The sequence below is a fragment of the Palaemon carinicauda genome, chromosome 19 (assembly GCF_036898095.1).
Source record: "Palaemon carinicauda isolate YSFRI2023 chromosome 19, ASM3689809v2, whole genome shotgun sequence".
NCBI classification, from domain to species: domain Eukaryota; kingdom Metazoa; phylum Arthropoda; class Malacostraca; order Decapoda; family Palaemonidae; genus Palaemon; species Palaemon carinicauda.
In genome coordinates this window covers 1,827,982-1,842,450 of record NC_090743.1, presented here as the reverse complement: position 1 = coordinate 1,842,450, position 14,469 = coordinate 1,827,982, and the positions used below count along the sequence as shown (strand labels likewise).

The following is a 14,469-nucleotide window of genomic DNA, read 5'->3' as shown; positions in this document are numbered from 1 at the left end:
CCAGGGGTATGGGGACGTAACGAGTATATCTATCTATACCAGGTTACACAAGGGAATTGGTTATTACCTGCAGACAGAGGAGGCCAGCTTGCAGAGTACCGTAGCTGCTGTGCCCCAAGAGGGGAAGATAAAAGATAAGGAGGAGCCAGTCACTCCTATCATTCATCCCAGACTCAATTCCGGGTAAAGTTTGTCGTTCACCCTCTGCTACTTGTCCATCAAGGAGCTTGAGATGTTTAAACCACTTATTGTGCCATCACCACAGGTCTGATGGAAAACGTCTCTACGTTCCTTGCAGGTGATGGGTGGTAAAGGTCATCCGACGCTTCCAAACACCCACTTGAAAAACCTGCACCATAAGTAGTTTTTCTTGAATGCTAGGGATGTGATAATACCCCTAACATTGTGAGAAGAAACAGGATTCAAGGCTCAGTCTATGACCTTGCAAACCCATGCTGAGATTGTATTCTTTGTGATTCTCCTTTTAACCTTCCCCATGCTGACGAATAATCTGCTTACTCGGGGACAAGCTCCTGAAGTTCGTTTGAGGTAACACCTCAGGGCCATCACTGGGCAAAGTAACAGCTGATCTAGGTCATCAGTTACATTACGGAGACTCTCAATATGGAAGGGTTCGAATCTAGGATGAGCTACTCCCTGATTTTGAGTAGGTGATAAACTTGAGGATGAAGCCGAGCATTACCTGTCCCCATCCCCTTGAATGGGAGACGTCGTAGGAAAGACCTTGTAGTTTGCTTACTCTTTTCGTCGAGGCCAGAGCGAGCAGGAAGACCATTTTAGGAGTCAAAAGACCTGATGCCTTATTTAATGGTTTGTAGGGAGCTCATTTCAGCAATCGAAGTACACGAACAACATTTTATGGAGGTGGTCTAGCTTCTGGCTAAGGACAGGTTAGCTTGCAACTCCTTATGAGGACAGATAACTCCAACGATGAGGAAATATTAATTACTTTGTCTAAAGGGGAGGCTCAAGGCTAAGCGATAGCCTTTCACCGCCAAGACCGAGAGTGGTTTTTCCTCTAAAAGATACAGGATAAATTCTACTATCACTCGGAGAGGGGCATCAAGAAGAGAGATAACTCTTCAATGACACCAATCACAGAAGACTGCCCACTCTGCCCGGTATATCGCAGCTGAAGATTCCCGGAGGTATCCAGACAACCGGTTGCGAAAAAACTTTTCATGGGGAGATACTGGATAACCTCCAAGCGTGCAAATGTAGGGAGTCTACGGCTTTGTGGTAAATCTTCAAGTGTGGCTGTCTGAGTAGATCGTGACGTGGAGGAAGTTCTCTCAGGACTTCTGTGAGCAGCTGTAGAAGATCCGGGAAACATCCATTCTGCGTGAGGCCATAGCAGAGCTACGAAGGTCATTGATAGGTTGTTGGATGGTCGTAACTTGCTGAGTAACCTTCTCCTTAGGCAAAAAGGGTGGAAAGCATAAACATCTATGTTGTTCAACTGTTGTCAAAAAGCATCTTGCCAAAGTGCTTGAGGACCCAGTTTTGGGGAGCAGTGCAGTGGGAGGCTGTTGTTCAGTAATGTTGCAAACAGATCCACCGTTGAGGAACCCACACAAAGTCAGGACTTTGTTGGCTACTAGATTATTCAAAGACCACTCAGAGCCCACATCTGAGTCGTTCTGCTCATGTTGTCTGCGAGCACATTCCTCTTGCCCATAATGAAGTGAGCTGATACGGATACCGAGTTGTCTTCTGACCATCTTAGCACCTCCCCTGCTAGATGAAACAGGTGCTTTGAAAAAGTACCCTCTTGTTTGTTTACATACCCCTCTACCATCATGTTGCCGCTCATCAACACCACGGAATGACCTGACAACTGTTGCAGGGCCAGAAAGGCTGCCCCCATTTCCAGAAGGTTTATGTGGAGGATACTTTCGGAATTGGACCAGAGCCCGGAGGCCAAGTGATGCAGCAAGTGAACACCCCACCCTTCTTTAGATGCACCCGTGAAGAATATCAATTCCACTGGGGTAGAGAAGGTCTACCCCTCTGGCATCATCACATTCAGACTTATTATTCTGAATGTTCTTGCTCAACTTTACCAGGTTATTAGACTTGGAAGGAGAGAATTATTCAGAGCAACTTGGCGTTGCCAAAACTTGGGGTATGGACATGGCCGAAGCGGTCCGACCACCCTTATAATATAGGAAGGATATGTCATGCGACATGTCCTGGAAATTCTTTTGAGAAGACCTGGGCATACGAGGCAGCCTTTGCTTGTTAATAAAAGCTAGAGACTGATAAAAAGGGTTGCCTTAGTTTGGGGGAAATGGCAGGCTTTACTCATAGGTTCTGACAAGATCCCGGAGACGCCTTCATAGCTCTAATTGGCAATGCTGTACTTGATAGAGCAGAGAGTTCTTATTTGCATAATCTGACATATACTGGTCTCCACTCAACAGACTTGCAGGGGGTGAAGGAGATCTAAGCATAACAAGGTAATCAGGTGCTGATGGTACTGCTATAAAATCCGTCTCTTCAAAAAAAAAACTGTTTCCAAGAGCAGAAAAGTTTACTCTGAATAAACATGTTTTCTCTTCGTAATCTTAGTTATTGTGTCGAAAATAGGCTCAAGGCAGGAATCTTTTACAAGTGACGGCTCAAAGTCTCGCCATGTATAGTCAACACTATTCAGATTACTGTGGGTGTCGTCTATTGTAAACAAAGTTTCTGGGAATTCACACATGAAATACTAAAGGGAGGCTTTCGACGCAGAGAAGAAAATTTGACTAACTCCTGTTGAGAGGAGTCGCAGTGGGATAACAATCTCATTAGGTTTTTTTTCTGGGATGAGAATATCTTTCTCATTGGAAGGATGTCCCCTCCTTACATTACTTATACAGTAATTCCACTGAACATCTCTTGTCTAGGCAGGCCTCAGGAGTTTTTTGTGACAAAAGAATACCACTGAGGTTAAAAGGACAGTGGTGAGAACAGCAATGCTGTATGGAACGGAAACAGCAAGCATGAGGAAGATAGAGGAGAAGAAGATGGATATGGCGGAAATGAGAATGCTTAGGTGGATGTCTAGGGTGACAAGAGAGGATCGGATAAGAAATGACTACATGAGGGGGTCGACAAAGGTGGTGGAAATATCAAAGAAAGTGCAGGAAGGGAGGCTGAGATGGTATGGACACCTGATGAGGAGAGATGAAGACCCCGTTGGGAGACATACTATGGAGATGGAGGTTCAGGGAAGAGGAAGAAGAGGGAGACCAAGAAAGAGATGGAGGGACTGTGTGAGAGGAAACTTACAGGAGAAGGGGATTGATGAGGCAGAAGCGCAGAATAGAAAAAGATGGAAACGGCTCATCCGCAACGGCGACCCCATATAAAAATGGGAACCAGCTGGGAAGAAGGAAGATCTCTTGTCTAGGCATGAGGAACAAAAAAGATGCGGATGCCATAATGGTCGCTATCCTGTCCTGGGCAAGAACATAAATTCCGAGACTCACTAGACATAAAGCAATCAGTTGTAACTCACAGATAATGAATAGTAACACAAGTCATACATACATACATATACCAAGGCACTTCCCCCAATTTTGGTGGGTAGCCAACATCAACAAATGAAACAAAAACAAAAAGGAGACCTCTACTCTCTACGTACCTCCAGCCTAACAAGGGACTCAACCGAGTTCAGCTGGTACTGCTAGGGTGACACAGCCCACCCTCCCCCATTATCCACCACAGATGAAACTTCATAATGCTGAATCCCCTACTGCTGCTACCTCCGCGGTCATCTAAGGCATCGGAGGCAGCAGCAGGGCCTACCGGAACTGCGTCACAATCGCTCGCCATTCATTCCTATTTCTAGCATGCTCTCTTGCCTCTCTCACATCTATCCTCCTATCACCCAGAGCTTCCTTCACTCCATCCATCCACCCAAACCTTGGCCTTCCTCTTGTACTTCTCCCATCAACTCTTGCATTCATCACCTTCTTTAGCAGACAGCCTTTTTCCATGAATAAAGAAAAAATACAAAAGTCACAAGCTCTAAACACTAAAAGGGTGAAGGAGTTGAATGCAAAAGGCTTCATTGTAGAGATTGATTGATTGATTGATTGAAAGTTTTCTGGCATCCTGACATCTAAGGTCATTGACACCGATACCATTTACTGTATATGAAAATTAAAAGAGAATTCGATTAAAACCATAAAAATTAAGAAGTCATTACAATAGTTAAATAGTTTTCAGAAGACCTGCTTCTGAAATAAATCTAAAAATTCCGCTCGCATAGTAAGACACATCATGTCCAAGAATCTTGGCAAGGATAAACCTGCCATCCTCACCTCGAGCCTCAAACAGATATCTATTTCTTAAGTTAGTAAAATTAGGGCATTCGGTCAACAAATGCCTCACTGTTAAAGGTACTAAACAGTCCTCGCAATACGGTTGGTGTCGGCCCTTCAGCATAAACTCGTGTGTCAACCGTGTGTGACCAATACGGAGACGACAATGTAGAGAGGAAGCGAGACCACAACCTCTTCACTTCACGACCAGAAGTGTTGTGAGGAAGCGCTGTGAACAAGCGTTATGCGCGTATGCGCTATAGCTGCCTAGCAATAGAGCATAGTGCAATCAAACAAATTTTCCTTGATTGGCTAGTCGTAGAAAATGAGAATAGGGGTATCCTATATAAATGACTCGGATGTTTGTATGTACATAGAAATAAATTCTATTTCACTGTTGTACTGTAGTTTTTTAGTTATTTCTGAATGAACTAATTTGATCTGCACTGGTAACTTTAGATTACTTCCAGATTCCATTTTATTATTACTAGTTACGATACAACCCTAGTAGGAAAAACAGGATGCTATAACCTCAAGGGCTCCAACATGGAAAACAGCCCAGTGAGGAAAGGAAATAAAGAAACAGATAGAATAGTATGGCTGAGTGTACCACTGAGCAAGAGAATTCTAACCAAAGACAGTGGAAGACCATGGTACACAGGCTAAGACACTACCCTAGACTGGAGAACAATGGTATGAGTTTGAAGTATCTGTCTCCTAGATAAGCTGCTTATCATAGCTAATGAGTCTCATCATTATTGTTTTGTTGTGGTTTCTTGATTTTTACTTGAAACAATTATAATTTATTTTTCTAATTCAAGATTCTGTATTTACTATTTTCCTAAGTATACATTATTGAATTTATGTATCGTAATTCATTAAGAAAAACATTTATAACATCTTTAACTGTACCCTAGCAGTACCAGCCAAACTCGGTTAAGTCCCTTTGTCAGGCTGGGAGGAACATAGAGAGAAAAGATCAGCTTTTTTTTTATTTGTTTGATGTCGGCTATCCCCCAAATATTGGGGGAAGTGCCTTGGTATATGTATGTATGTACATTGAGAAATTTGATTTCACAGTTTTCATCTCTAAAAAACATTTGGTTTTCATAAATTTTTTCTTTATGATGTAAACTTTACTTAGATCTCCACCTGACCCTATATCTAATACATTTTCTTTATGACATCACACACCAACGTTGGAGGAATCTGTTCAGCCATTTAGGATTCAAATTATTAGCCTACATCTAGAGTGGATATGAATGTGTTGAGGTGGTTTGGCCATGTTGAGAGAATGGAAAATGGCTGTCTGCTAAAGAAGGTGATGAATGCAAGAGTTGATGGGAGAAGTACAAGAGGAAGGCCAAGGTTTGGGTGGATGGATGAAGTGAAGAAAGCTCTGAGTGATAGGAGGATAGATGTGAGAGAGGCAAGAGAGCGTGCTAGAAATAGGAATGAATGGCGAGCGATTGTGACGCAGTTCCGGTAGGCCCTGCTGCTTCCTCCGATGCCTTAGATGACCGCGGAGGTAGCAGCAGTAGGGGATTCAGCATTATGAAGCTTCATCTGTGGTGGATAATGTGGGAGGGTGGGCTGTGGCACCCTAGCAGTACCAGCTGAACTCGGTTGAGTCCCTTGTTAGGCTGGGAGGAACGTAGAGAGTAAAGGTCCCCTTTTTTGTTTTGTTTCATTTGTTGATGTCAGCTACCCCCCAAAATTGGGGGAAGTGCCTTGGTATAGTGTATGTATGTATGTATGTATGTACTATTTCATCTTGTTCTTGTAATTTTTTCTGACATCTGCTATTTTTGGCTTCAAACACAAATCTGATCTCACATGCCAGGCACGTCAGTACAGTATTTACTTTATTATTACTCTTTATCATGTGCAGCATACCGTCACCCTCATAAAGTAACTGCCTAAATTATTTTCTCCACTTGTTGGGAAATCAAAAATAAACCTTCTCTTTTCCTAATTCGGAGCCTTTGTAGCGTGACGGCCAGATCCCGTAGAAAACGGGAATATTCTGAACTGTGGCCGTCGTTCTAAAGTGTGGCCGTCGTTCTAAAAACGATTTTGGCGGGAGAAGCCAACTTAAAAAACCCACCTAACATATGCTAAAAGCCGTATCCTTACCCAGCCCCTGGACACCCCCCCCCCCCTTACACAACAGTTTCCTTACCTACGAGTACGACGGGAGAAGGTAACTTAAAAAACCCATCTAACCTATGCTAAAAGCTGTGTCCTTACCCAGGGGGGCTGCGTCCCCCCGGACCCCCCCCCCCCCCCACCTTTACACTACATATTTAAGATCCGTTGACCATTTCCAAACATTTTTATTCTATACAAGATAACAGTCGGAGAGATAATAAGCAAATTAGGACGCTTGGCCGTAGCGCTACAAACTACCCCCTAATTCTTTATATCATTGTCTTGAGTTTCAATTCACAAATTCTTAATAGAAGAATTTGTGAATTAGAATTTGTTAATTGAAGTTCAACACAATGATATAAAGAATTAGGAAATGAGAAGGTTTATTTTTGATTTCCCAGCAAGTGGAGAAAATGACTTAGGCAGTTAGTTTATGAGGGTGACGATACCTTTCTTCAATTGTACGAGGTTCGGTATGTTCCTCAGATTGTAGGGGAACTGATAAATTTTTTCTTATTTTGCCAAAATTACACTCGTAGAGCCCACAATTTGTCAGACACAGCTTAAACTGATATAAGCTTGGGGTGTTTCCATTCTATTAACCTTGTCCTGACAGCAGCTTTTGTATTAGAATACAGATAGATTTAAGACATAGTGATTCTTTAACCCTTTTACCCCCAGGCTCTTGGGAAATTTCCAACCCTTAACCGCCAAGGGGTTATTTTTTCCCCAGCACATTTTGCAGTATATTTTTTTTTAAATTGCTCTAACAGCCTTAATTTTTGTCATAGAGAGGTCAGGTTGGTCTCATTCTCTTGGAAAATGCCTGAATTTTTTCAAAAAATTATCAAAAATATGAAAAAAAAAATTTTATAGCATGTTTTTGCAAGGACGTACCGGTACGTCCATGGGGGTAAAGGGATGAGTTTTGTGAAACGTACCAGTACGTCCTTTGGGGGTAAAAGGGTTAAATGTAGTTGGATAACACTAGAGAAGGAATCAACTTCCAGCCTTCAGATGCCGTATCTATACTTCTAGATGCAAAATCAGCATTAGTGTGACATACACCAACCAATTACCTGATGGCACAAAAGAAAACTTTCAAATACCCAAAATTATCTCGTTTAAGGAATTTGCAGTTCCCCTGTGAATGATAAAACCTGCAAATGCTAAAGAATAAATTCACAGGGAAAGGTAAATGTTTAAATACAGTAATACCTCAGGATACGAAAGTTTCTGAATACAAAAAAATCGTCACACAGAGACATTTTCTCCTCATCTTACAAGAAAATCCTCAGGATACGAAACTAAATTTGCGCTATTAGGTTAGGTATATTGAATGATTAAAATGGATTTGGCTCTTTCATCCTATTTCATCATACAAAAATTCTATTTCATCATATGATAAAATCATAAAACCACTCAGGAACAAATTAATTTTTCTTGAGGTATTACTGTAATAGTAGAGTACAGTACGGAGATCGAGAGTACGAGAGTAACGTGTTAGCATCGTGAGAAGAATTACCCGAGGAATAAGATTCAAAAAGTAATATTTTCTTCAGTAGATGAGAGAGATTATTGATCCCCTTCATTAAAAATGTTTATGCTATAGTCCATTTCTTTTAGCGAGGCAGATTTACACCGACTCGCAGCGGTGCCCTTTTAGCGCGGAAAAGTTTCCTGATCGCTGATTGGTTGGACAAGATCATTCTAACCAACCAGCGATCAGCAAACTTTTCCGAGCTAAAAGGGCACCGCTGCGAGTCGGTGCAAATCTGCCTCGCTAAAAGAAATGGACTATAGGTTTTCCTTCTTTAGTGTTAAATATGAAATGATTCTTCAATAGGACTACTGTACTGTACTATAAATAAAGGGAAGAATTTGGTTATGCACATTATTGTGGACTATAATAGCATGCTAGAAATAGGAATGAATGGCGAACGATTGTGACGCAGTTCCGGTAGGCACTGCTGCTTCCTCCGGTGCCTTCGATGACCGCATAGGTAGCAGCAATAGGGGATTCAGCGTTATGAAGCTTCATCTGTGGTGGATAACGGGGGAGGGTGGGCTGTAGCACCCTAGCAGTACCAGCCGAACTGGGTTGAGTCCTTTGTCAGGCTGGGAGGAACGTAGAATGGAGAAGTCCCCTTTTTTGTTTCATTTGTTTGATGTCGGCTACCCCCCAAAATTGGGGGAAGTGCCTTGGTATATGAATGTATGTACGTATGTATAATAGCAAAGACATATAATATTCTCTTGTTAAAGATACTGGGATGCTACATTATTGTGAAGTAAAAGGAAATTGTTTTCCTTAAAGATATAAGGAATGTTTTTCCATTGAAGCATTAAGGAAACTGTTCCTTCAAGCGTAGAGAAACTTATTACAGAAAGTTTTCATCTTACAAACTTAATAGGTTCCAAAGAATAGTTTGTAAGTCAAATCATATTAACCCTTTTACCCCCAAAGGACGTACTGGTACGTTTCACAAAACCCATCCCTTTACCCCCATGGACGTACCGGTACGTCCTTGCAAAAAAATGCTATAAAATTTTTTTTTTCATATTTTTGATAATTTTTTGAAAAAATTCAGGCATATTCCAAGAGAATGAGACCAACCTGACCTCTCTATGACAAAAATTAAGCCTGTTAGAGCAATTTAAAAAATATATACTGCAAAATGTGCTGGGAAAAAAATAACCCATTGGGGGTTAAGGGTTGGAAATTTCCAAAGAGAGTGGGGGTAAAAGGGTTAAATTTTGGCCTTGGGTAGGCTTCACCCAACTCACTGCCAATAATTATCAGCTGTAAAGGTCAACATATAGTCCCCTTTCAATGTTCAAATCTCATCTTGCTTACTCCATTAAATTTTATATTACTGTATTATAAATAGTCGATGTCGATGTCTCACAGGATGTAGATACAGGAGAGGAGGTTCCCAGCACCTCGTCCCGTCCCTTTTAGTCGCCTCTTACGACACGTAGGGATAACGTTGGCGCTATTCTAATTGTTTCTATGCCCTCTTGTTAGGCTGGGAGGAACGTAGAGAGTAGCGGTCCCCTTTTTTGTTTTCGTTTCATTTGTTGATGTCGGCTACCCCCCAAAATTGGGGGAAGTGCCTTGGTATATGTATGTATGTATTATAAATAATATTTTATTAAACTTTTGATACAATATCTGATATTGAGGTTTTCAGTTGAATTGGTTTGTATCTGAATGTTTGAACAAGCATTATGGAAACTTTTCTTTTTTAACAGAAGGGAGCTGTTCTTCAAAGTAATGTACAGCTATTCCTTGCGGATTAAATGATATTAACCCTTTTACCCCCAGGCTATTTGGAAATTTCCAACCCTTAACCCCGAGGGGGTTATTTTTTTTCAAGCACATTTTGCAGTAAATTTTTTTTAAATTGCTCTAGCAGCCTTAATTTTTGTCATAGAGAGGTCAGGTTGGTCTCATTCTCTTGGAAAATGCCTGAATTTTCTAAAAAAATTATCAAAAATATGAAATAAAAAATATTTGATAGCATTTTTTTGCAAGAACGTACCTGTACGTCCATGGGGGTAAAGGGATGGCTTTTGTGAAACGTACCAGTACGTCCTTTGGGGGTAAAAGGGTTAAGCATTGAAAATTTTCAGGGTACTGAAGAGGATGGCTGAGGAAGCAGAGCAATACACTTAAAATTTTAGTAAAAACAAAGAAAACAATTACTTGAAGACATGTGTCTCTAGATATGTGAGATAAGGCACTGCAAGCTCAGGGTTAGTTTGTGCATATGCCAGCCAAATCATGTCTTTCATAAGGGCTGTCAATGAGATTACGTGGAGGAAATAGTTGGGAGGAACAAAGGTCGTTAGATGTATAAAAACAAAAAGAAAGAAAAAATTGAGGTAGATACTTTGCAGAGTTCAAAGGAATTGAGGTGATAAACTGATCAATAATATTGAATACTGCATGTGGTTTTAAAGATGAGGGACACGTGCTGGTGGAGGATAAATAACATACAGCATTATGTTAGCAGCAAAAGACAAACAATCTTGTTCTTTTCGTTGTCAAGCATTATCTTCATCGTCATCATAATCCAATCGTGCAATCAGCCCAGAGTCACATTTGTCGTCTCAATGATCTGGTCTAAGAATTTACCGTTAAACAAGGGGACTAAGAACTTGATTTGGAGAAGTTAGGGTTAGACAGCTATACTGGAGGATACTCATGTCAAAAACTTGTGAAGTCAAAATTTACAAACAGCAAAAACAACAAAGTAAGCTTGCAAACTATGGCAACCACATCAAAATCATTAAGAATCGAGCACTTGGGAGTTGAACGTACCGTATCGCACCGAATCGCGTGTGTTCACAGGGATCTGGTGTCTAAAATCTTGATTTCTTGACTCAAAATCTACTCTATTCATAATTTCTTCAAACCCTAGTAGTACGAAAACAAGGAAAATGCCATATTAAGAGTGACGAAGGGAATGCCTAAAGTACAAAAAAACTTGTAATGAATCTGGCAATGTAAGCTTTGCCAAAGCTGAAGTAGCCTTGAATACTCCAATAAAAAGATAAAAGCAAATATCACATAAAAAAAAAAAGTCCAAAATATACCTGTGTATACATCACAAATATGAAGTTCATTCTGTGGCATCCAAAATGAAAGGGAAGATGCTACATACCAGCCATACCAGGATCTTGGGAAAAAGGAGACTGAGCCTCTTGCACTTGGTAGTATGGTTGGCCTGGGGAGGAGACCCTTCGGTTTGGGATTCCAGGCGACGGCATCATGCCCACGCCTACATTTTCATTGTGCACGGGGGACTGCTGAGTATAGTACGCTACGCCTTGCGCGGGACTCGGAGGCTGATTTGATACCGTGTACACCGTCCCGCCGCCGTAGTGCTGAGACACGGACTGATGAACTGGAGATCTGATCATGTTTAACAGGGGTGACACAGGAGATCCTATATCTGCGATGGAAGAGATATATACATATTTTTTTTTTCCAAAATCACATAAAAAAAACCCTATCACATAAGTAAGGCTGAAGAGTATACAGTAACATAAAACTAACCCTCTGCTCTCTCAAATATTTTGAGCTACTGCTAATAATCAAAATAAAACTTTTATTATTTAATTCAGAGTTTTTTCTAATTTGATAACATTATGCAACCAACAACAAGGGTAATTTTTTCTTAACTTTCCAAGATTATTTTCAATTGGATATGATATAACATACAAGGGTTTGATTTTTCTTACTACCAAGCATATTTTCAATTTGACGCTGTACATGAAACAGATGACACCTTCTAAACTTATTTCCTTAATTCAATTATACACAGAATGAAAAAAGTATCCAATTAAAAACCTTTGATTATAAAAGTTATAAAACTTATAAAAGTAATTTTCAAAATTTTCAAAGAGGATTAGGTGGCCTTACCTGTAGGTTCCTTCTTTATTCTATCGCCAAACTTTGTTCGATTCGCAATTATAACTGGCCGCTGCACAGCTCCAGCTCCTGGCATACCTACATCCACATAAACTGGAAAAACAAATGCACTATAACAAACACCGTTTGCTGCGGTAGATAAAAAAGGTCGACCCCCCGTAAGCGAGTAGATCTCAATATGTGGTTTATGAATCTAGGGAAAAAAAAGTCTAATAAATGTTAACTTGTACATACACACAGAATTAACTACAAGCCTGAGTTAAGAGTTTTCTTGCTTGAGGGTACACTTGGGCACACTATTCTATCTTATTTCTGTTCCTCTTGGTTTGTTAAAGTTTTTATAGTTTTATATAGGAGATATTTATTTTAATCTTCTTGCTTTTCTTAAAAATACACACACAATTAACTTCAAAACTGAGTTAGAGTTTTCTTGCTTGAGGGTACACTTGGGCACACTATTCTATCTTATTTCTGTTCCTCTTGGTTTTTTAAAGTTTTTATAGTTTTATATAGGAGATATTTATTTTAATTTTATTGCTTTTCTTAAAATGTTTTATTTTTCTGTTTCCTTTCCTCACCGAGCTACTTTCCCTGTTGGAGCCCCTGGGCTTATAGCATCCTGCTTTTCCAACTAGGGTTGTAGCTTAGCAAGTAATAATAATAATAATAAATTCTCCAACTAGGGTTGTAGCTTAGCAAGTAATAATACTGTAGTAATAATAATAATAAGATAATACATACACACATTACATCATAACCAATAAGCATACATAATTTTCTGATAAAGAAGACAAAGAACTAAATATAGTAAATGAAACCTTGAAACAAAATTACATGAAAGGTAACAAGTAAAATACTACATACATACACATACCAAGGCACTTCCCCCAATTTTGGGGGGTAGCCGACATCAACAAATGAAACAAAACAAAAAGCGGACCTCTACTCTCTACGTTCCTCCCAGCCTGACAAGGGACACAACTGAGTTCAGCTGGTACTGCTAGGGTGCCACAGCCCACCCTTCCCCGTTATTCACCACAGATGAGGCTTCATAATGCTGAATCCCCTACTGCTGCTACCTCCGCGGTCATCTAAGGCACCGGAGGAAGCAGCAGGGCCTACCGGAACTGCGTCACAATCGCTTGCCATTCATTCCTAATTCTAGCTTAAAAAAAAATTTTAATTTTCCTAGCTATACAAACCTGAGTTATCTATATGGGTTACTCCGAGTCTCATTTTCTATGACCAGACAATCAAAGAAAAAGGGTTTGATTGAATCAGGCTATAGCTGCTACGCAACCACAGAGCATGCGGCGCAAGGCCCCTAACTTGTGACACTCTTTACTCTCTCCCTGGTCAAAAGACTTGCGAGGCAATTAAGGCAGGATCGTTGATAAATTAATCTGGTTTGCATAGCTAGGAAAAATACAAATTGTTTATAAAATTTGTAGTTTATTCCGACACGGATACAGTACGAACTTCTGAGTCTTCCTTAGATGGGGGGGGGGAAGTCTCCATTAGGAGGCATCTTTCCTCTTTAATAGATATGATTACTATCAAAATAATAGAAGATCAAAAGAGGGTAATACTTGAAAAGTGTAGCCGGCTAGTAAAGAGGCAAGGCTGTACGGTCAATCCCAGAGGGTATGAATTATAGCCAGGGGTGCATAACTCCAAGGTATAAAAATGAGTAAATCCGGACTGCATAGCCAGCTCATAAGGATTCAAGACCGTGTGTTCCACCCAAAATGATATATTTTAATGCCAAGGGAAAAGCCTTTAAGTTCATCAAGATTCACATACTTTACATAATATTTCCCATATACCATCAATAATAGCTGAAAACATACGGCACTCTTACTTGCATTGGGGTGAGATCCAGGTGAAGGCTTAGGCTATGATCAACACCCACCTTGATACACATCTCATACTCTTCAATTCATAGAATAACTGATGTTTTTGGTAAAAACTGTTACGCATCCGGTAAGTGAGTAAGGTTAAAGGATTGGTTGTGTTGTAACCATAAGGCTTAAAGAGAAGGTGTCTATAGACCTGTGATCACAGTCTCTAAAATAAAAGTCCGTAAAAAAGGAAGCTTGTCTCTTCCATACCACAGCTTGAGGCCTAGCGCTACCAGTGTTTTCTCCAAAAAGCTAGGGTTGCGGCAGGACCATGGATATCATGCGCTTGAGATGGGGGGTGGGGGGGGGGGGGGTGGCGACACTTCCCCCAAGGATTGTAAGTTCTCATTATAGATTTTTCAACCACTAAGAGGTTGCGTTTTCAAAAACTTCCTCTGGTGCAATCAGCGTTCATAACCAGATTGAAAAATTTTTGTCCTATGATCTGTCGTTCATTTCTGAATTTTTTACATTGATCTCACTGGACAGAGTAAAATAACAGCTGGGTCATCAGTGGCCTCCTTGAGAGACAAGATTGTGAATTAGTCCAACAAATATTCCCCTGAAATCTGGGCTCTGGTCACAAAATCAAGAACAAAGAATACAAGATGTCTTTGCACCCTCTGGAATGGGACACAAGATG

The 14,469-nt window shown here is 40.4% G+C and overlaps 1 protein-coding gene across 2 annotated transcripts in view; it reads right to left on the bottom strand.

Annotated features, from left to right (window-relative positions):
• The window catches only part of LOC137658388 (embryonic polarity protein dorsal-like), a 104,761-nt gene that overhangs the window by 2,214 nt on the left and 88,078 nt on the right, over window positions 1-14,469 (bottom strand). The window contains exons 11-13 of one of the 2 annotated variants that reach the window (XM_068393066.1): window positions 11,917-12,018; window positions 11,156-11,446; window positions 10,813-10,908 (exon numbers count right to left, since the gene is read on the bottom strand). In XM_068393066.1, the coding sequence (XP_068249167.1) occupies window positions 10,813-10,908; window positions 11,156-11,446; window positions 11,917-12,018 (489 nt within the window). The remainder of the gene's footprint in view (window positions 1-10,812; window positions 10,909-11,155; window positions 11,447-11,916; window positions 12,019-14,469) is intronic. The other variant, XM_068393068.1, reaches the window with a different exon arrangement.